At 40.9% G+C, this 22,115-nt stretch overlaps 1 protein-coding gene and 1 long non-coding RNA gene across 2 annotated transcripts; one reads left to right on the top strand and one right to left on the bottom strand.

The window, feature by feature from the left end:
* The first annotated feature begins 6,642 nt into the window (after positions 1–6,642).
* Positions 6,643–19,505, top strand: LOC106577212 (uncharacterized). Its single transcript, XR_006760415.1, has 3 exons — positions 6,643–7,204; positions 9,192–9,342; positions 18,023–19,505. It is a non-coding gene; the product is annotated as an uncharacterized lncRNA (long non-coding RNA).
* A 555-nt stretch (positions 19,506–20,060) lies between these two features.
* On the bottom strand, positions 20,061–21,875 carry LOC106577211 (DNA damage-inducible transcript 4 protein). The gene is made up of 2 exons (XM_014155116.2): positions 21,579–21,875; positions 20,061–21,292 (listed from the first exon to the last, which is right to left on the bottom strand). Exons 1-2 carry the CDS (start codon positions 21,754–21,756, stop codon positions 20,778–20,780), a joined length of 693 nt encoding a protein of 230 aa, XP_014010591.1. The 5' UTR covers positions 21,757–21,875; the 3' UTR covers positions 20,061–20,777.
* Positions 21,876–22,115: the final 240 nt, after the last annotated feature.

Genomic DNA, 22,115 nt, shown 5'->3' with positions numbered 1-22,115 from the left:
AAGAAAGAAATGAAATTCTAATGGAAATGTTTCACAATGATGTCATTAGGCAGAGCAGGCAACAGATGGCACACAGACAGAGTTGGAGACAGATATGCAGCGACAGACTGGCAGAGACAGGGAGTCTCAGGTAAGTTTGTTGAGTCTTTGTTTGGCAACATTATGAAAGGTTCTCAATTTTTTTTACTTGTAAAATAGGAACATAATTGGAAAATGCCATGGATACCTCCACTCTCAACTTAAACTGGTGACTGAACTAAGATTTGTTAAAGGCAATGGTATTGCTGTTGTGATTAGTTGTGTAGTTTTGGGTACCGGTAGTTAGGAGTACGGCAAACACCTTATTTCTTTGGTTCCCCAATATACATTCACCATATTAAACGTAGGCTATGTGTTACAGCACTACTTTTGGTGTCCCCCTCAGGAATTGCTCTTGAGAAAATGTAATGTAATTGTCCCCTCCAAAGTTGATATCAGATTTTCACCCCTGTGTGGCGCATTTACCTTTTTATGTTTCAACTCACGATCAGGCATCAAGGCTCGGGTGTTAGGCAAACACACCATAAAACGTGCCATATTGGAGAGAGTCTCAGTCTTAAATCATTTTCCACACACAGTCTGTGCCTGTATTTTGTTTTCATGCTAGTGAGAGCTGAGAATCCACTCTCACATAGGTACATGGTTGCAAAGGGCATCAGTGTCTTAACAGTGCGATTTGCCATGGCAGGATACTCTGAGCACAGCCCAATCCAGAAATCTGACAGTGGCTTAAATTCAATTTTCACAGAACCGCTTGTTGCAATTTTGATGAGGCTCTCTTGTTCAGATATCTGTAAGTGGACTGGAGGCAGGGGATGAAAGGGATAACGAATCCAGTTGTATGTGTCATCTGTTTCGGGAAAGTACCTGCGTAATTGCGCAGCCAACTCACTCAGGTGCTTTGCTATATCACATTTGACATTGTCCGTAAGCTTGGGTTCATTTGCACACAAATCATACAATGATGTAAAGACCTGTGTGTTGTCCTTGTTAATGCAGACAGAGAAGAGCTCCAACTTCTTAATCATAGCCTCAATTTCGTCCCGCAAATTGAATGTAGTTGCGGAGAGTCCCTTTAATCCTAGATTCAGATCACTCAGATCAAACATCACCCAGGTAGGCCAGTCATGTGAGAAGCGGTCAGACAAGTGAAAATTATGGTCAGTAAAGAAAACTTTAAGCTCATCTCTCAATTTAAAAAACGTGTCAATACTTTGCCCCTTGATAACCATTGCACTTCTGTATGTTGTAAAAGTGTTACATGGTCGCTGCCCATATCATTGCATAGTGCAGAAAATACACGAGAGTTCAGTGGCCTTGCTTTAACAAAGTTAACCATTTTCACTGTATTGTCCAGAACGTATTTCAAGCTGTCAGGCATTCCCTTGGCAGCAAGAGCCTCTCGGTGGATGCTGCAGTGTACCCAAGTGGCATTGGGAGCAACTGCTTGCACGTGCGTTACCACTCCACTATGTCTCCCTGTCATGGCTTTTGCGCCATCAGTACAGATACCAACATGAGCAGCAGCTATGTTTGGCTACATACAGACCGTTAGTGGAATTCCAGCGAGAGAGTAACGGTTAATGTGATTGGATATTAATTATTTGTCTAGGCTACCTGTATTTGACATTGTGTTGTTATATCACTGGTTTATATCGGTGGTTTAATTTGAATTTTGGCAGTGAAACGAGGCTTCGCAGGTGAGAAAAAAACCTCACCCAAATGTATAGCCCAGTTGGAAAAGATAAATGGACTGTTTGAAAATGTGAAGAAAAAAATAAGTATAAAAAAAAAAATGCGATTCACATTTTTATTTGGCCTACCCTCAACGGCATTGCGTGTACCCCAGTTTGGGAATACCTGATCTAATACAACATGAGTATGAGGATATTATGAGTATATATTCCATATTGTCATTATTCAAAATAGAAGCTTTTCTGTTGACTCTCCTGAATCCCTTGAAACAACAGAGTGTTAGAGGTAGCCTATTGCTGCCATAATGTTAGTCAAGCTGTAACGTTAGCCTCATGTCATGTTTATAGAATAATGATTACATAATAACTATGAATAGAATCTCACATATTCAAAAATATATATATTCGACTCTCATGAATCACTTGAATAACTTGAATCCTCAACGGCCTATTTGCAGTAATAATATTGGTCATCCTATAGCCTAGACTCGTGTTTATATAATAGGGATATTATGAATGAAATGACTCAAATGTCAACACATGTTCAGGATCAAGCGAACACACCATAATAACGGCCATATTTTACCTGTTGAAACATGACCTCAATACTCCAATGAGTCAACCAACCATATACAGCTTAGACTGCAGTGCACTACAGATAAAGATCTTATTTCATTGCTTGAAAAGAACAGAAATAAAAGTATATGGATGCATAATATATATTTTCCTTTTTGCACGAGTAGAGCACCACCGGTCATACATGGAGTTTCCCACCTGGTTGAACTTTGACCAAGTATTTTCAATGACCAATTATTTTCAATGAATTGGAAGGATCAAGAACACCATATTTTAAGCTTCCTGTTAAAGCCTTTAAGACTATCATTGCAATGCTAGAAAACTTGCTTTGTTGGTCCATTTGGATGGAAATCCTGTATTTGTTGCTGTAACAGTAACCAATCGGACACTTATAACACACAGTTAAGGGCTGCTGGAGCAAAGAACCTTGCTCTAGTGCACAACGGTGCTAGGTAGCATACGGGATGTTGAAGCCGGTAAACCTCTGGCTGCCGTCTCATTCCCTGCAGATTTCACCCCAGTCAGTTTGGGGATTGAAACAATGCAAGCCTCCAGTTACCAGACCGCTTCTCTAACCATGCCTCCGCCAATCAGGTTGGTTGACTCATGGCATGACTCAATCAACTTTATACAGTTTACTTGGTACACCTACACTGTAGATAAATATCTCATATCACTACTGAAGAGTTGTAAATACATACTATATGGTTCTGTATTGCACAGAGCACAGCCGTCATACATGGATTTTCCCTGCTGGTTGAACTTTAACCTAATATTTTGCCAAAACGAGATCCTTAAAATGATCAAACACACAATTATAATCACACGCCCTATTTTACCTGTTGGAACATGACAAGTGTTCAAAACTGCCATGAGCCATCCAATCTTACAACTCTTTGTAGGCAGAAGCATGCATTCTCTAATTTCGTTAAGTAAACATAACTTTTGACTGGTCAGTTCGAACTGTCAGAATAAGGCCTTCAAGATAGGCTTGAATACCCTATAAAGTACAGTATACAGTATGTTTGGATAATAAACTCTCTATTGTTCAAGTGGGATGGACACAGAACACCACACATCATATATTGTCTGCAGGTACCCTCGAGGTTAGAGCATTGGGCCAGTAACCAAAAGGTTGCTGGTTTGAATCCCAGAGCAAAGCACTTAACCCTGGCTGTAACCCCACCTGCAGGTGTCTCAGGGGGTGTTGGGATATGTAAAAAACTTGTGTAATTGCACAAATATAAGCACACCCCAAATGATTTGTTGTACATACAATTTACACTCTTGGTTTGATTTGAACCTGATATTTTCTGGTTGGTTTTTAACCTGATATTTTCTGGTTGGTTTTTAACCTGATATTTTCTGGTTGGTTTTTAACCTGATATTTTCTGGTTGGTTTTTAACCTGATATTTTCTGGTTGGTTTTTAACCTGATATTTTCTGGTTGGTTTTTAACCTGATATTTTCTGGTTGGTTTTTAACCATGTTCACTTGCTCAATCACTGGATCCGTTAACAGGTGTAGTGTACAATAGATAAGGTATAGACTATATGAAATCAATCACTTTCTGAATGCACCTCTTTTGATTTGAACGAAACCTTCCTTACATGTTTGCCCAGTGGTCAGAAAGTGACTTTTTGAATCTGAATGCCTAAACGTCCAGGAGATAGAGGTGCTCAAAGTCGCTCATTTGCATACCCCACCACACCATGAGACTGTTGGGTTTGATATCATTTGGTTGGGTTTGATATCATTTGGTTGGGTTTGATATCATTCGGTTGGGTTTGATATCATTTGGTTGGGTTTGATATAATTCGGATGGGTTTGATATCATTTGGTTGGGTTTGATATCATTTGGTTGGGTTTGATATCATTTGGTTGGGTTTGATATCATTCGGTTGGGTTTGATATCATTTGGTTGGGTTTGATATAATTCGGATGGGTTTGATATCATTTGGTTGGGTTTGATATCATTCGGTTGGGTTTGATATCATTCGGTTGGGTTTGATATCATTTGGTTGGGTTTGATATAATTCGGATGGGTTTGATATCATTTGAAAGCTTATAAACAGGGTTGTCAAAAGATTTGATTATTACTTGAAAAAATGTTGTATTACATTTTTTTCTTTTTTTTTACCGGATGCCAACTTGAATGGGAATTCATATTCTATTATCTATATTTCTAGGATTTCAATAGGTTTCCTATGAAAGATTGACAGTTTAATTTAAAACATTGAATATTCCCACTCAAGTCAACATTCTCTGATATGTGTATCTTTGTAACCTATGACAGGGCAGGCAAACCGGTGACCCAGGGAGCTCCAATGTGCACACCTTGTCTTATCATGTGAATGATAATGGCAAGGAGAAGTAATCAACATTTTAAAATGAATAGATTTGGTAGATAGTTTTTCATTATTTGACCTCCCCACGCTATAATTTAAAGAGGAAGTGTAAACTCTAACATAGCCTAGTGGCTAGAAAGGTAACTCCAAAACATTTCCGCTAATGCCATGTTCACATACTAGACGTGTAGTTATACACGTGCCGCATATAACCAGTTAGCAAGGCATAAGAGCACCTGTTTAGCTGGTTAAAGGCCCAGATGTGTTTTTCCTGTGTTTTATGCAGCATATGTTTCTACACTATGTTGTTGGAATAATACTGTGAAATTGGGAAAATTATGATAATGCCCTTTTAGTGTAAGCACTGTTTGAAATTACCACCTGAAATTTCGGCCTGTTTTGGTGGGATGGAGTTTTGGCCTTCCGTGGTGTCATCACCATGCAGTACATTAGTTAATAGACCAGTACGAAAGAGAGTTCCAAACCTCTCTGCCATTAACAGCTACTTTTCCGTTTTCCCCTCTCCACTCAGATCACTCCCAGACAGTCCTAGCAAAATTCTTTCTTGAGAAATTGCTCTTTGCTAGAAGCTATTTTTGTAACTTTTTGACCATTTTAATTGAATACTCAAATACTCCAGTGAGTGTAATTGGCTCCAATGAGTGTAATTTGCTCAATATTAGAAATTTGCTCACTAGAAAAACATATATTATCATCTTTTCTACTGTAAGTACTGTATGTTGGGGCGGCAGGGTAGCCTAGTGGTTAGAGCGTTGGACTAGTAACCGAAAGATTGCAAGTTTGACTCCCCGAGCTGACAAGGTACACATCTGTCGTTCTGCCCCTGAACAGGCAGTTAACCCACTGTTCCTAGACCGTCATTGAAAATAAGAATTTGTTCTCAACTGACTTGCCTGGTAAAATAAAGGTGTAACATTTTTTTTTTAATTCAAATTTTATTTCTTCTGTTGGTGCTAGCAATATTCATAAAAATGCATTATATACATTTTTGAGGACCCCCTGTTGAATACCCCTGACCTAAAAGGCTAAACTGATTCTAGATCAGCACTCCTACCCTAAGACGCTTTATGATTACAAGTTCCGATGTGATGTTGACTGATATATCAGAGAACATTCTTGAACTGTTTGATGCAAATCTAGATAAGCAAAAAACCAGGTAACTCCCCCTGTAAGACATACCATAAAGTGGCACTGACTGACACACACGCAATAAAGATAAACAAAACATGCCAACTCATCTTGACCCCCTGGAATGCATTTATCTCTTTCTCAACTACATTTGACTATGTGGTCATCTGTCTAGCCAACCTGGCACTATTGTACTAGCCTGGTCCCATATCAGTTTGTGCTGTCTTGTCAACTCAAATGCTGGTTTGCCAACTAATATGGTCATTGTCACAAGACAGCACAAACAGATCTGGGACCAGGCTTCTTATCTCCTGGCTTAGTGGCCAGTCTGTGACTAGGCCTGCTGGTCAGCAGGTCTGGTGGTCTAGGTCTGGCGTGACATCATCCCTCTGACCTCTTGTGTGGGGAAAATAACACCCCGTTGTTAGGCAGGCCAAGGGACAATTGTTGCAACACATTACAACACATAGAGTGTAACCTCTCTGGCTCAAACAGGTTTTTTTCCTGCTGTATATTTGAAACATTGCTTGCACATTGAGTGCAATAAGTCAGTCAACTAGACTGTCAGTGAACTACAGTGAACCAGTACCTAAAAACCAGGGCTCGAACTGAAATGCTTTGAGATGATTTGGGACACATGCTAAACTGTATAAGTTGTACTTCATTTAAAGTGGGACTGACAATTACTCACTTCCTACATTGACCCCAACATTGCCAAATTATTAGGTACATCACCCGTTCATGAGAACTGATCGCTCCTACAGACAGTTAGTCACGTGGCCGTGGCTTGCTATATAAAGCAGGCTGACAGGTGTTGAGGCATTCAGTTACTGTTCGACTGAACGTTAGAATAGGCAAAAAGAATGACCTAAGCGGCTTTGAGTGTGGTCTGATTGTCGGTGCCAGGCGTGCCGGATCCAGTATCTCAGAAATGTCCGATCTCCTGGGCTTTCCACTCACAACAGTGTTTAGGGTTTACCGAGAATGGTGAGAGAAACAAAAGAATCCAGTCAGCGGCAGTCCTGTGGGTGAAAACAGCTTGTTGATAAGAGAGGTCGAAAGAGACAAACAAATAACTGTGCAGTACAACAGTGGTGTGCAGAACAGCATCTCGGAACGCACAACTTGTTGATCCTTGTCATGGATGGATGGGCTATTGCAGCAGACGACCACACCAGGTTCCACTTTTATCTGCTATAAACAAGAAGACGCGGCTCCAGTGGGCACACGATCGCCAACACTGGACAACTGAGGAGAGGAAAAACATTGCCTGGTCCGACGAATCCCAGTTCCTGTTGCGTCATGCTGATGGCAGTCAGGATTTGGTGTAAGCAGCATGAGTCCTTGGACTCATCCTTCCTGCTTTCAACAGTACAGGCTGGTGGCGGTATTGCACTGGTGAGGGGAATGTTTTCCTGCACACGTTAGGTCCCTTCGTGCCAATTGAGCAACGATTTAATGCCACACCGTATCTGAACATTATTGCTGACCAAACCCAATAGAGCATATTTGGGATGAGATGGAACGGGCTGTTCACAGCATGAATGTACCACCGTCCAATCTGCAGCAACTACGTGATGCCATTGCGTCAGCATAGACCAACCTCCCTGTGCAACCTTTCTGACACCTTGTAGAATCCATCCCCCAAAGAATTCAGTCTGTTCTGGAGGCAAAGGGGGGTCCAACCTAATTAACTGGCCACCGAGTATGTCCATAATGTCTTTTGTTCTTTTTTTTATATATAAACCATGGGTTTTTAGAAGGGAGAACTGATCAAATACTGTAGATTTCACCCTAATGGTGATTCAATTTAAGGGTTCTTCCTGTCTTTTATGTCAGCAATAATGTAAAACAGGTAACTCAAGGCGACACATTGGAAGTTTATAGTTGACTCCATAGCACCACCTAGTGTACATATATGGAGTTTACGCCTATGCAGTTCAGGCATGCAACATGACATAACAGATGGAGTACAGCATGTGCCTCAATCAAACACAGAAGAGAAGAAGATAGAAGAGAATCTACTCCAGCATTTTGTGAGCAAGCAACCCCAAACACATTTCACCCTGCTCTCCACCCATTTCCTACTTTGATCCATTTACAAGGCAGACATTTTTTTGATTCACTGCTGCTGTAGGATATAGAGACACAACCCCTCACAATGCAGTATCTGTAGTTTATGCTTCTGAATAACGTACAACATTGATTTAATATTCTACATGACATTGAAAAGCTGTTAGAATTTGTATTTTTAAGTAATGATCACTTTCCTTTTTGAGAGGATTTTGGAATTGAATTTCCACAGATTCGACTATTTTATCTCTGTAGTCAACACACAATCCAGAGGACAACATTCACAATGTATAAGAATTATAAAAACTAGAAAAGGTTCAGATGTAGTGTAAATTGTAGTTGTAGTGGTAGTAATGAACTATCTCTTAAAGACCAGCAACAGTTTGGAGTGTGGTGTGTGAGGGAACATATCCACAGGCACAGTTACAGTCAGACTGAACGCCTCCCATGTCAGCTTCCTCTATGGGTCAGGACTGCAGCACAGATCCCTGAAGTTCCTCATGGGCTCTCCTTCGGGTTTACAGGAGATATAGAGCAGCCTGCGGGTAGATGAGGGATTTCTTAGAGCCCGGGCAGGGTTCACCACAGCTGTGAGTGGGCAAATGTCTGAGGAATAGCCCAGGACCTCCATGATCAATTGATTTGGAAATGTCAGTCCTTGTTCCACAATAACCTACATTGCTAAACTATTCCCATGTAGTTACAAAGCAGTTACTATGTAACTACATGATAAAACAATGTTGTTCTACAGTTATTACTGTGAATTTTCATAGGTATAGAAGGGCAAATTAAAGGGATAGTGTACCCAAATGACTAAATTATATATTGTTTTCTTACCCTGTAAGCAGTCTATGGACAAGCTATGACAGTGTTCCATGCGTTGGTTTTGTTTACCTGGCTACTGTTTCCAAATGCTAATTTCCAATCTAATGGAAGTCAATTATACTGATATTGTGTAGCTCTGTGAAGTTACTTATAGATGATTTGGAAATTAAGTGTGAAAAATGTGAATACCGGTACCATTGACCTGCATTGGATTTGTGCCACAAAGCTAAAAAGTTTGCATTTGGAAACAGTGGCCAAGTAAACAAAACCAAAGCATGGATTGCTGCCATACCCTCACAGCATTGTTTTCAGGATAAGGAAATCAACATATCATTTTGTAATTTGAGTGAACTATCCCTTTAAGGTAAAAGGTTACCAAATAAAACTATACCATTCTCTTACTATAGCCTTTTTATACACTGTGCATGTTAATATATTGTGTACTGTATTGCATTCTATTCATCACTTCCTGTTGTATGTGTGGCAGGACATGCAGCAGCTTGTAGGGGGATTCCTCGTGGCTGCAGCGACTCGTGGGACTCTCCTGGAAGTACTGGGAGTCTAGCTGGCAGATAGCACCAGGCCCCTTGGTGAAGTACTCCACCAGGAAGGACTTATGGACCTCTATCTCATCCGGGGTGAGCCTCTGTGGGTGTGGTGTGGCATGCTGCGTTGGTCCTCACTGTCACCTGTGAGCGTGTAATGTATAGGGTTCATTTCAATAAATGAGTACTGTGTGTCCAAGACGATTGAACCCCCGGGGACAATAAAGCTTATCTTATCCCAGCCTTTCTCATCCCAGTTCTTTGGGCCCAACAGTCGCTCCATATATTTGAAGTATTCCAACACAAACACACCTGAAATGAGTTAACTAATCTGAAAGCCAATGGGCTTGTTCGACATTGCAGCCGTCACCGCGGGCAACTGCCGACTGACTGATTTACAAATCACCTTGCATCATAAATAAACTACTTGTTATTATTTGTAGATCACTCAGTCACAATTTACCCACAATGCATCACGGATTTGACGCTCTTGACACTGTCGCCCCTAGTTACCACAGCCACAAACTCATAAACCATGCCTATTTCTACAATTTCTTTTATTAAAATATGATTATTTTAAATCTAAACATAACCACACTAGTTACCTTGTTCCTAGCCTAACCCTAACTTAAGACCAAAAAGCACATTTTTGTTTTAATGAATTTTACAATATAGCCAATTTTTACTTTGTGGCTGTGCAATCTAGTGGAAACTCTTGAACACAGTTGAGTTCCTGCCTGACTACGTTACAGACGCATGCCAGATCTTACAAAGCATGGATAGGTATTTAACATATCATCTAACCACATCATATGACATAGCTATCTGATGTCCAACTGCACAGTCGATGACATGGTGTGCAACCATTGGTTGATGCAATGCAACGCCTGCTCATAATGTTGGGCAGGAACTCAACCAATTGTGGTGTTCCTGCCTAACTACATTGCGGACTATGGCTGTGTTTGAGATTATCAAACTTGTAATGTATCATGGGTAAATTGTGACTGACTGACTGATCAACAAATAATATTGAGTTGTTATTTATGATGCAAGGTACTTTGTAGATCAGTCAGTCGAACACGGCTATCACAGCTTTGATGCTCTTGAACACGGCGGTTGCATTGCATCAACCAATGGTTGTGTGCCACGTCATTGACTGCACAGTCGGGGATCAGATTTCTATATTATATGATGTAGTTAGCTGATATGTTAAACACCTATCCAAGCGTTGTGAGATCTGATCAGGCAGGAACGCCACCAGTGTTGATTTGATTTGAATCAGTTGTGCTGGTGTTAGGGTACATCAAATATATGGAATGACTGGTGGGCCCTTTGAACTGGGTTGAGAAAGGCTGTCCTATCCTATCCTACCTCCCTCCAGTGGCCTCCGTTGTGGAACAGCAGACAGGCCTCCAGGGGTGAGTTGAAAGAAGTCCTGGCAGCACCTGGCCACAAGCTTGTGTCTCTCTGGCATGTTGAGGAGGTGGTCCCCATTCACATACAATGTTGCCCGCCTTGCCCATGCCCATCTCTCCTCAGAGCGCAGCTGTTCATTTAATGCATGCTTGTTCCTGGAATTATTTCTCCATTTCTTCTTTGTTAATGGTGGTAGTTTCCCTGGGTTTGTGGTGGTATCATCCATCCATGGCTGCAGAGCATAGACATGCCTTCACCAGAACTGTAAGGGCTTATGTTTACGTAATGCTGCTTGTATTAAAAGTATGGCTAAGGGGGAACTATCCGACTAAACTTTACACATAAATACACAGGTTTAAGTGGCTATACATACATTGTCAATATTGATCATTGGAAGTGCTTGACTTGGACTGAAATAGGGGCCGGTATTCATTTTGGCTGCCGGTACTGTTTATATTTATGTGCAGGAGCTCCACAATACCTTTGAGCTAATATTCTGTTACATTCCCCAGCAAGAAAACAAAAAAATGTCGCTCAAACATAAGGGGGAACTAACAAAGAGTCACTGACAACAACCAAAATGAAACAGGTGGGGTTCTAGGAGGGGTTCTGAAAGACACTCATGGGGGTGTCCACAGAAAGTTGCACAATAACAACAACTGGGACCTAAAAGACACCCACCATGAGCACCCACTAAATTTGCCCACTAAGAGGCAAACAAGAAAAACTCACACCAAACTTAAAGACAGGAAGCAAACCAAAAATGAGGCGTAAAATGAAAACAGGGAAGATCAGACAAATTAACACAAATAGGGCGCGACAACTTAAAACCTGTTGGGGCTAGGGGGCAGTATTTGCACGGCCGGATAAAAAACGTACCCGATTTAAACTGGTTACTACTCTTGCCCAGAAATGAGAATATGCATATAATTAGTAGATTTGGATAGAAAACACTCTAAAGCTTCTAAAACTGTTTGAATGGTGTCTGTGAGTATAACAGAACTCATATGGCAGGCCAAAACCTGAGAAGATTCCATACAGGAAGTGCCCTGTCTGACAATTTGTTGTCCTTCAGTTGCATCTCTATCAAAAATACAGCATCTCTGCTGTAACGTGACATTTTCTAAGGCTTCCATTGGCTCTCAGAAGGCGCCAGAAAGTGTAATGGGGTGTCTGCTGTCTCTGGGCAAAGAACAGCAGGAGAATTGTGAGTGGTCAGCCTGGGAACAGTGACACTGGAGATGCGCGTTCATGAGAATTCTATTTTTTTTATTTCAGCCTTTGAATGAATACAACGTCGCCCGGTTGGAATATTATCGCTATTTTACGAGAAAAATAGCATAAAAATTGATTTTAAACAGCGTTTGACATGCTTCGAAGTACGGTAATGGAATATTTTGAATTTTTTTGTCACGAAATGCGCTCGCACGTCACCCTTCGGATAGTGACCTGAACGCACGAACAAAACGGAGCTATTTGGATATAACTATGGATTATTTGGAACCAAAACAACATTTGTTGTTTAAGTAGAAGTCCTGGGAGTGCATTCTGATGAAGAACAGCAAAGGTAATCCAATTTTTCTAATAGTAATTCTGAGTTTGGTGAGGGCCAAACTTGGTGGGTGTCAAAATAGCTAGCCGTGATGGCCGGGCTATGTACTCAGAATATTGCAAAATGTGCTTTCGCCAAAAAGCTATTTTAAAATCTGACACCGCGATTGCATAAAGGAGTTCTGTATCTTTAATTCTTAAAATAATTGTTATGTATTTTGTGAACGTTAATCATGAGTAATTTAGTAAATTCACCGGAAGTTTGCGGTGGGTATGCTAGTTCTGAACGTCACATGTTAATGTAAAAAGCTGGCTTTTGATATAAATATGAACTTGATTGAACAAAACATGCATGTATTGTATAACATAAATGTCCTAGGAGTGTCATCTGATGAAGATCATCAAAGGTTAGTGCTGCATTTAGCTGTGGTTTTGGTTTTTGTGACATATATGCTTGCTTTGAAAATGGCTGTGTGATTATTTTTGGCAGGGTACTCTCCTGACATAATCTAATGTTTTGCTTTCGCTGTAAAGCCTTTTTGAAATTGGACAATGTGGTTAGATTAACGAGAGTCTTGTCTTTAAAATGGTGTAAAATAGTAATATGTTTGAGAAATTGAAGTTATAGCATTTTTGAGGTATTTGTATTTCGTGCCACGCGATTCCACTGGCTGTTGACTAGGTGGGACCCAGGGAAGTTAACATTTTACATATTTTAGCAGACGCTCTTATCCAGAGCGACTTACAGTAGTGAATGCATACATTTCTTTTTTTCTTTTTGTACTGGCCCCCCGTGGGAATCAAACCCACATCCCTGGCGTTGCACACACCATGCTGGCGTTGCAAACACCATGCTCTACCAACTGAACCACAGGGAAGGCTCAAGTTAAGGTGTTGACCCTCCACATCTCTCAAGACCACTGGGCCAACACAGATGAAACCTCTTCCAACTAACGAAATGGACAAACCAGCACAGGTTGAACACATACTGACCAACGAGGTGACGCCAATCAAATCAAATAAAATTGTATTTGCCACATGCACCGAATACAACAGGTGTAGACCTTACAGTGAAATGCTTACTTACAAGCCCTTAACCAACAATGCAGTTTTAAGAAAAATACCCCCCCCCCCCCAAATAAATAAAAGTAACCAATAATTAAAGAGCAGCAGTAAAATAACAATAGCGAGGCTATATAGAGGAGGTACCGGTACAGAGTCAATGTGTGGGGGCACCGGTTAGTTGAGGTAATTGAGGTAATATGTACATGTAGGTAGAGTTATTAAAGTGACTATGCCTCAATAAAAACAGAGAGTAGCAGCAGTGTAAAAGAGGTTGTGGGGGCAATGCATATAGTCTGGGTAGCCATTTGATTACATGTTCAGGAGTCTTATGGCTTGGGGGTAAAAGCTGTTTAGAAGCCTCTTGGACCTAAACTTGGTGCTCCGGTACCGCTTGCCATGCGGTAGCAGAGAGAACAGTCTATGACTAGGCTGGCTGGAGTCTTTCACAATTTTTAGGGCCTTCCTCTGACACCGCCTGGTATAGAGGTCCTGGATGGCAGGAAGCTTGGCCCCAGTGATGTACTGGGCCGTATGTACTACCCTCTGTAGTGCCTTGCGGTCAGTGGCCAAGCAGTTGCCATACCAGGCAGTGATGCAACCCATCAGGATGCTCTCGATGGTGCAGCTGTAGTTCCTTTTGAGGATCTGAGGACTCATGCCAAATCTTTTCAGTCTCCTGAGGGGGAATAGGTTTTGTCGTGCCCTCTTCACGACTGTCTTGGTGTGCTTAGACCATGTTAGTTTGTTGGTGATGTTAGTTTGTTGGTGATGTGATGCCTGGCCGTGCAGTCATGAGTGAACAGGGAGTACAAGAGGGGACTGAGCACGCACCCCTGAGGGGCCCCCGTGTTGAGGATCAGCGTGGCGGATTTGTTGTTACCTACCCTTACCACCTGGGGGTGGCCCGTCAGGAAGTCTAGGATCCAGTTGCAGAGGGAGGTGTTTAGTCCCAGGGTCCTTAGCTTAGTGATGAACTTTAAGGGCACTATGGTGTTGAACGCTGAGCTGTAGTCAATGAATAGCATTCTCACATAGGTGTTCCTTTTGTCCAGGTGTGAAAGAACAGTGTGGAGTTCAATAGATATTGCATCTTCTGTGGATCTGTTGGGGCGGTATGCAAATTGGAGTGGGTCTTCGGTTTCTGGGATAATGGCGTTGATGTGAGCCATTACCATTCCTTCAAGGCACTTCATGGTTACAGACGTGAGTGCTACGGGTCGGTAGTCATTTAGGCAGGTTACATTAGTATTCTTGGGCACAGGGACTATGGTGGTCTGCTTGAAACATGTTAGTATTACAGACTCAGACAGGGAGAGGTTGGAAATGTCAGTGAAGACACTTGCCAGTTGGTCAGCGCATGCTCAGAGTACACATCCTGGTAACGTCCTGGTAATCCGTCTGGCCCTGCGGCTTTGTGAATTTTACTCACATCGGCTGCGGAGAGCGTGATCACACAGTCATCCGGAACAGCTGATGCTCTCATGCATGTTTCAGTGTTACTTGCCTCAAAGCAAGCATAGAAGTAATTTTGTTTGTCTGGTAGGCTCGTGTCACTGGGCAGCTCTCGGCTGTGCTTCCTTTTGTAGTCTGTAATAGTCTGCAAGCCCTGCCACATCCAACGAGCATCCTGGGCCGGTGTAGTACGATTCAATCTTAGTCCTGTATTAACGCTTTGCCTGTTTGATGGTTGGTTGGAGGGCATAGCGGGATTTCTTATAAGCTTCCGGGTTAGAGTCCTTGAAAGCGGCAGCTCTACCCTTTAGCTCAGTACGGATGTTGCCTGTAATCCATGGCTTCTGGTTGGGTTATGTACGTACAGTTACTGCATGAATGACGTCATCGATGCACTTATTGATGAAGCTAGTGACTGATGTGGTGTACTCCTCAATGCCATCAGAAGAATCCCGGAACATTTTCCAGTGTGCTAGCAAAACAGTCCTGTAGCTTAGCATCTGCTTCATCTGACCCCTTTTTTTACCAATCTGCTAAAGTCCAATCTCAAAACATAAATGGAAAAAATGGGACTCCCAATCAGGGCCGGATGTATTACAGCCTGGATTCGAACCAGGGTGTCTATAGTGACGCCTCAAGCATTGAGATGCCGTGCCTTAGACCGCTACACCTATTACTAAACCTGATCCTCTTAAAATATGATTATAAACCTTAAAAAATATATAACATTTTTGAAAACTTTTTGTGTTAATTAATGACGATCAGGCACAACGCCGATAAGGTCATAGCTAGAAGGGATCCAGCTTTTGTCTAATTAAGGTCAACATTTTTTTGGTGCATTTTAGCTAACCCAAACCCATTTCATAACCTTAACCTAATTATCATAAACTGCTGCGTAAATTATACTAACCTGCTGCTACAAAAAGTAAATCTGACGTTAATTTGTAAAAAGCTGGATCCCTTCTAGCATGACCCTCCAATTTATAGTCCTACTTATATCAGTACACTCATAACAACCTTATCATTACGAAACTTCTATTAAGTCAAATTAGCCACAAATAACAAATAAGCCATTACATTTTTTGTTAACCAAATTCGACACTCTCGTTGACCTCCATACAAATACTCCCAGTTATCCTTCTCCATTCGCATCTTCTGGTGGTTTCAAGTCAGAGATTTCCGAGTTCCCAGTTTCCAATTGTTTCGATTGCGACATTAATTTCTGCGGGGATCATATGTCGAGTTCAAAACAACAGGGAACTCTGAAATTTAGACATCAGTGCGTTCAAGACAGGGGCGAAAATCTGATATCAACTTTGGAGGGGACAATTACATGAAATTTTCTCAAGAGCAATTCCTGAAAGGGACACCAAAAGTAGTGCTGTAACACATAGCCTACATTGTAATATGGTAAATGTATATTGAGGAACCAAAGAAATAAGGTGTTTGCCGTACTCCTAACTACCGGTACCCAAAACTACACAACTAATCACAACAGCAATACCATTGCCTTTAACAAATCTTAGTTCAGTCACCAGTTTAAGTTGAGAGTGGGGGTATCCATGGCATTTTCAAATTATGTTCCTATTTTACAAGTCAAAAAAATTGAGAACCTTTCATAATGTTGCCAAACAAAGACTCAACAAACTTACCTGAGACTCCCTGTCTCTGCCAGTCTGTCCTTGCATATCTGTCCCCAACTCTGCTGTCTGTGTGCCATCTGTTGCCTGCTCTGCCTAATGACATCATTGTGAAACATTTCCATTAGAATTTCATTTCTTTCTTATGAACATTTTATCAACTAGTCTTTGAGATATTAGGCTACTAGGGTTCTTACTATGCGTTTTGGTGTATTGAAAAATAGTCTGATGTCCGTCTTTTATTTTTCTGCCATTTTTCTACCTGGCTGGCTGGCTGGCTACACACACAGTGTGTAGGTTATTTACATCTTCAATCATTCTATTTGGGCTTCGATCTAAAAGGTAGCTAGCAAATGTGAAACGGATTAAAAGGACAAGAGTTGACAGCTGTATGAGTTCACCATTTACACAACATATGCTGCAACCTTTTGTAATTTTAATAGTTTGTTTCATATTGGCTGGCTTCCAACAATAGCTGAATTTGCAAAGCTAGCGAGCACCAATTCAGTTTCAGTGGTATTTGCTATAATCTTTGCTACCCGGGTTAAATAAAGGTGAAATAAAATAAATAAATAAAAGTTCACTTGCGACAATTTAGCTTTTGCAACGAGACCATTAAATATATTTAAGACAATGGTAGAAGAGAGTGTAGTTCTGTTCAGTTTGGATTTCAGTTTATCGCTAACCTTATCACAGGGACTTTGAAGCACTAACTTACATCATCTGCATGCTGATTCCATCTTTGATGATGCCACATAAATGGAATAGGTACTAGCTAGCTTAGTAGTTCATATTTGCGCGCTAGCTCTGCATATTCAGCTAGTGTGTGTGCGCGATTGACTGGATTAACCTCACGTCAGTTACGTGCATTGAGTGCCTTTCAGACAGTAGATACGACCTCTGTTACCTAGCAAACTAAGGAACTGGCAGTGGATCAAACCATTGTGAGGCAAAGGGTGGGGGGGTTGCAATCTTTTGAAACTTAAAAACGCGCTATTAAGTGTCTATAATCAGCACAATTGCTTTCATTGCGTATTATTAATATTATTTAAATTACATAGTTATGTTTCAGTGATATATTGGGGGGGACAAATCATATTTTTCCCAGGATGGGGGGGGGTCGTGTGTCCCCCGGGATTTCCGCCCCTGGTTCAAGACAAATGGGAACTCTGAAAAAATTTGCTCTGACTGGGGGAGAGAGGTCGCATTGGGCAATGTTCCTCCGTGGCTATTTCCGAAACCAAGTGTAGATGTTGACATGATTGAGGGCAGGAGAAAATGGGTTGAGGACGTGAGATGGTGTGTGGAGAGATGGATAATCGGTTTTATTTGTTTATATTTTTAGTTTGTTTAAGTTCAATTTTGCTATTATGTTTTATTTCTTGTTAAAGATTTTTTTACTTCAGTTTATTTTAGTACATTTTTCTTAACTGCATTGTTGGTTAAGGGCTTGTAAGTAAGTATTTCACTGTAAGGCTACACCTGTTTGTATTTGGTGCATGTGACAAATAACATTTTGATTTGAACTATGGTGGATGCGTCGCCAGGCCATTGCAGTGAAATCATTCTGAAGTTTAAGATTTTTGATAAAGTGCATAATTATATTTTTCAATATATTGGATACATTTCTGTGTGTTTTTGTCTTCCAGAGGAAGGCTTGCTGTACCTTGCTCATCATTTCGGAGACTCTGACTTGTACCAAAGGGCTCAGCGGATGGGAACGCCTACGACTGTCAGAGATTTAGATCACGATACAGGGATAAGAACCCACAGACATACAGAAGGGTACGTTGTAATGGTGGGCACCAATATCTAAAATTCCCACAGACATACACGCATATAAATTAATGCTACACACAAATCACAACTGCTGCTGCCAGACTCTTATTATGATTGCTAAATACTGCACAATTTAAACACTTGCCCCCAAATCCCCCCTTCCCCAAAACACATGTAAATATTGGACTATAAATTGTACCTTACTGTATTATTCTTATGCTAAAATGTTTATTATATTCTACTGAGACATTTACTTTATGTTGGTATTCTTATCGTTTATTATTTCTTATTGTTGTTGCATTGTCAAGAAGGAAGCTGCAAGTAAGCATTTCATTGGCTGGTGTATACCACGTGTATCCTGTACGACTAATAAAACTTGAAAAATATATCAGTATCGCTTGATACTGTTTTGACTTCAATATTGTTTGATTTGGGGTTGATATCGATATGAGCAAGACATATCGTGATATTGGTTTATCCTTCCTGTTAACCTATGCTATTATGTAAAAAGCATACATGACTGTTCCTGCATGCACAAAATCCTCTCGCAGATGTTCACATGCTCTCAACTTAATATACTTAACGTGAACATTTTTCTCCAATAAAAAAATGCTTGAACATGTGGTGCGGCAGGTAGCCTGGTGGATAGTGTTGGGCCAGTAACCGAAAGGTCGCTGGTTAGAATACCCAAGCTGACAAGGTGAAGTCTTTCTGTGCCCTTGAGCAAGGCTCCAGGGGCGCCGTACTACCATGTCTGACTCTGTAAAACAACACATTTCACTGCATCTGTGACAATACATATGTTTTTTTTCTGGTTTAGGAAATTTTGTTAATTTGGCAATGTGAAACCAACTGGACCAAATGTAAATAAAATACTATAGCTCAGAGCTATGTGTGAAATGCCCTTACTTGCCTGCTGATAGATCATTGACAGTGGATGTGTTTCCCATTGCAGTTAAACTGGTTGACTAAAGTTAGGCTCCCAGAACATTCCCATCTGGCCAAATGAGCAATCAGCAACCAGTTCAACTTCACAGATCCATGAAAGTGAAACACTAATGAACTTTTACACTGTTCCAATATTTTTTATTAACCAATGTGTTATTAAAAAAATGTAACTGATAGATGCCCATGATTAACATTTTTGATGTGTGCTTGCATGACCTGCTGCCCATCTGCTCTGATTTGAACCTCAATGAAAAAGGTTCTGTTGTTGGAGATCCATTTGATGTTTTGATTGCTCCATACTTATTTTCCCCCTCAGATTATTTGGTACTTGAATCAAATGTGAAGAAATCAATAGACAACAGTCTATTCAAGCCAACACACACATATTGGAGCGTAAGATTGGAGCAGCAATTAGAGAGAAAATGCCTTGCAGACATATGGGCTGTGGGGGGACCCCTCTTTCTCTCTCTGCACACTCCTGCGGACAGACTTAACTTCCTGTAGAACTGTGAAACAAACTGACAAGGTGATGGCTGGTTTAAATACAAACACTAGTGTTTCTCTTTTTTTTTAAACCTTGAAATGTATTTTTGAATGATATACTGCTACAGCTGCTATAATAAAAGCTCTTTCCCATATTATGCTTTGATAAATATTTAGAAGAACCAACTCAAGGCCTTTAAGGATAGACATCTGAGACAGTTTATATAACATTTATAGTTAGTACCTGTATATACTATACATTTACTATTACATGGGCTAGATGGAATTATGTAGCTAATGTAATTATATAATTGAATGTACCCTGTGGATTTGCTTGTAGCTTGGTGGATTATAAATTATTGCACAAATGAATCTGTATTTATTCAAATGAAACAAATGTTTCTTTATAATCACTATATAATGACCTAGTGTGGGTTTATTTTATTACAGAGACAAATATTTGATCCAGTAACAAAATATTTCACATGGATATTTTAATTTGAAAATGTATTTTAGTTCTTCAGTTTCAAGTTCTTGAAGGAAAGTACAAAAAGCAGTTCAGGTGAATATGAGTATCAAATACTGTCTAATCAAATCCATGGTTCAAATAAATACTGTCTAATCAAATCCATGGTTCAAAAACAGCAGTTTTGCGTTGTCTTAACGGCCATATCTTACATTCAATTGTCTCCACATGTCAATTGATGTGGAAAAGCTGCCATAAGATGTGTTCCCTAGAAAACATTCAATACATTTTAGTATATACGAAAAGAAAAATACATGGTTAACATTGTTGCACAATCTTTTCTTTCCCCACTATGGGAATTTAGAGCATCTTCAGAATTTGACTATTCAAGGTACCTACACACTCTCAGAAGTGGAGTGAGTTTTCTTTAGGTACATTGGTGACCACATTGGAATATCTGAATTCACTTTTTCACCCAGAGCCATACAAGGCTTCTCTCAATGTAGTGTTGTCTTCAGTCCAGAGTCACAGACAATATTATATACATCCGACCAGAGTCAAAGTATTGAAGCGTGCTTGATTTGCACTTTTGGGACCATTACATTGGTTCCATTGTACCAGGCAAACCAAACAAAGTGCAGCATACTAAGTATATCAAAGTATTTCAGATATGTATTACTAGACTCAGGTCTGATATCTACTAAAACACACCCATAGCTCTTGCCAGGTCAGCACTCTTCAACGAGCAGCTCTCCTGAAGTGTACAGCTTTCTTTTGATAGCCCTGAACCCGGTACTGAGCCTGAGTGTGTGTCTCCCACTCTGCATCTGGGGGGACACAGCCCTCCGGCCCCCAAAGAGCCTCTGCACCTTGGGCCACAACCCCCCCACCTCTGGCCGTAGCACGAGGGTGAGATGGAAGGTAGGAACCAGGTTATGGTCAACGGCTATCTGCTCCACACTACACAGTTCTCCTTGTTGGTCCCCCTGCTCCACACACAGATCAATGAGCGCCCCCTTGAGGCCGCAAGGCTCACTAGCAGCCAGATGGAGAAGCTCCCGACTGATGTTGTGCAGGAGAGGATCTGGTAGGACCAGTTTGGAGCAGCACAGGACAGTGTCTGTAGCATCGGAGAGGCTCTCGACAATGGTCTTTACAATGTGGGCACAGAGAGACTCCTCCAGTGGGCTGTAGAAGAGACCACTGTCAGACTCTGATATCATGGACATGTCTGTGACTGATCCTGGAACAGAAAAGAAAATGATAAGGCTACTTTTCATTCATTGTACTGTATAGTGCTGTAACAATCGATCTTGAGGTGAACTTTTTCATATGAAGCCTATGGATAAGCAACTATTGATGCCAAGAAAAAAAGTGTTATAGATTTAAATCTGTTTTGGAATCAATATTGCTGCATACCTTTTGTGTGATACATTATTTTTGCAACGTTGTAGCAATCCTAAATACAGCAAAGACAGTAGGCTACTCCTCACTCAGGCAAAAGGCTGCAGTGCTAAACAAACACTCACCAGTGTCACTATTCCAACTGCAATGATCTTTGTCTGCCAACCGTTGATTGATCCTTTTGATTACGGTTAGTTTCTGCACCAGATTCCCCCAGGACAACCGTTGAGAACCCAGGTCTTCCTGTGGGGAGGAAGGGAAACCGTCGTCCAGCGAGTTGTTATGAGAAAACGTAAAGTACATTTTTTAAACCCGTTGACGGTGAAATAATAAATAAAATAAGTGCTAAGAGCGCTATGTCTTTCACCACCAACCAGACCAGCTGGACTACACCAAAGACAATAATAGAATGGAACTAGCTAAATAAATAGCCGCGTAAACACTCCTCCCACATATGCCTACCGACCAATCAGATGATCTCGCACGTTCCCAACGTCCTAACTTAACGTATTAGCGAGTGCCAAGGTCGTCACTAGTTACCACAGCCACAAGATCATAAAGCCCGCCTATTTCTAAAATTCACATTTTTTTAAATCTGATTTTAAACCTAACCCTTACCTTAACCACACTGCTAACCGTATACCTAACCTTAAATTAAGAAG

Source organism: Salmo salar, chromosome ssa18 (genome assembly GCF_905237065.1).
Source record: "Salmo salar chromosome ssa18, Ssal_v3.1, whole genome shotgun sequence".
Classification (NCBI taxonomy): Eukaryota; Metazoa; Chordata; class Actinopteri; order Salmoniformes; family Salmonidae; genus Salmo; species Salmo salar.
The sequence above is the reverse complement of the archived record's forward strand: the minus strand, read 5'-3'. Positions and strand labels throughout refer to the sequence as shown.